At 51.3% G+C, this 990-nt stretch overlaps 2 protein-coding genes across 2 annotated transcripts; both read right to left on the bottom strand.

The window, feature by feature from the left end:
- Window positions 1–93: 93 nt before the first annotated feature.
- Window positions 94–640, bottom strand: Pmar_PMAR014349 (DEAD box ATP-dependent RNA helicase, putative; the record flags this gene model as incomplete). The annotated part of the gene is made up of 4 exons (XM_002783848.1): window positions 94–234; window positions 281–352; window positions 406–489; window positions 533–640. Coding segments are annotated over 4 exons (405 nt in total), but the record flags the coding sequence as incomplete, so codon positions are not given.
- Window positions 641–677: 37 nt separating this feature from the next.
- Window positions 678–830, bottom strand: Pmar_PMAR014348 (hypothetical protein; the record flags this gene model as incomplete). Its single annotated transcript, XM_002783847.1, has 1 exon — window positions 678–830. A coding segment is annotated over one exon (153 nt), but the record flags the coding sequence as incomplete, so codon positions are not given.
- Window positions 831–990: the final 160 nt, after the last annotated feature.

Here is a 990-nt window from a genome sequence, read left to right as displayed (position 1 = left end):
GGCTATCACCAACCCAATCGGGCCCTCGTTGAAAAACAGCGGAGGCTGACCACAACATCAACAACTCCCTCCCGTCCACACTCAGCGTGCTACCTGCGCCATCACATGCCGGACCATAGGAAGGAGGTAAGCTAGAGTCTTCCCGCTGCCCGTAGGGGCTATTGCTATCACATCCCTGCCACACAGTAGGGCAGGGATCGCCTGCATTTGGATGGGGAAAGGAGTGGTAATGCCCTGACAATCAACTACCTACTCAACCACGACCTCCTTCAAGCCTCACCTTCCTATCCAGCATACGCAGAATTCGAACGTCCAAGCCTGCCATAGCGAACGACTTTATGGGTCGAGGGCACTAAAGAGGATGTCGCACTACCATTACCACCACCACCGAATACCCCTCCTTACGTGCTTCCCCCTAACTCTGATATCCCCATTACTCTGTCGTAGCTGCGCCACCTCATGCTCCGGCATATTGGAAATCTCCCGAACCTGAAGACCACGTCGAGCCACATAGGGCTATCACAGACCTCACCTGCTTATACAGGTTCTTCTTGATAGGATAATACTCGATCTTACTGTGGTCCACCGGGGGCAACTCTTTCTTACTCACGAATTGCTTTGCCAATTCGAAATAGCTCATTCGGCTGATATCGTCCTACCACTCCGACATCAACAGTCTAGAATGCCACCCTAGAAAGTACCTCTTTGATTTCCGGTTTCACTACGATGGCGGTTTTGTTCTTTTCCGACTCCCCTTCAACCACCTTCTCGGCTCCCTCATGTTCATCATCATCGTCGCTGTCTTCATCCGACGAGGAAGAGGTATCCTCCTGAAAACAATTGCGAAAAATTGACCGACCGAGGATCGAACCGGCGACCTTCCACATGAAAGGCTACTACATTATCATCTGCAGCATCATGCTCCTCATCATAAAACACTTCCGGTTTCGCTGGCGCTAATTCCTCTTCCTTCTCAAACACCGGCGCAAA

Source organism: Perkinsus marinus (assembly GCF_000006405.1).
Source record: "Perkinsus marinus ATCC 50983 genomic scaffold scf_1104296935922, whole genome shotgun sequence".
NCBI classification, from domain to species: domain Eukaryota; phylum Perkinsozoa; order Perkinsida; family Perkinsidae; genus Perkinsus; species Perkinsus marinus.
This window is presented reverse-complemented; position numbering and strand designations above follow the sequence as displayed.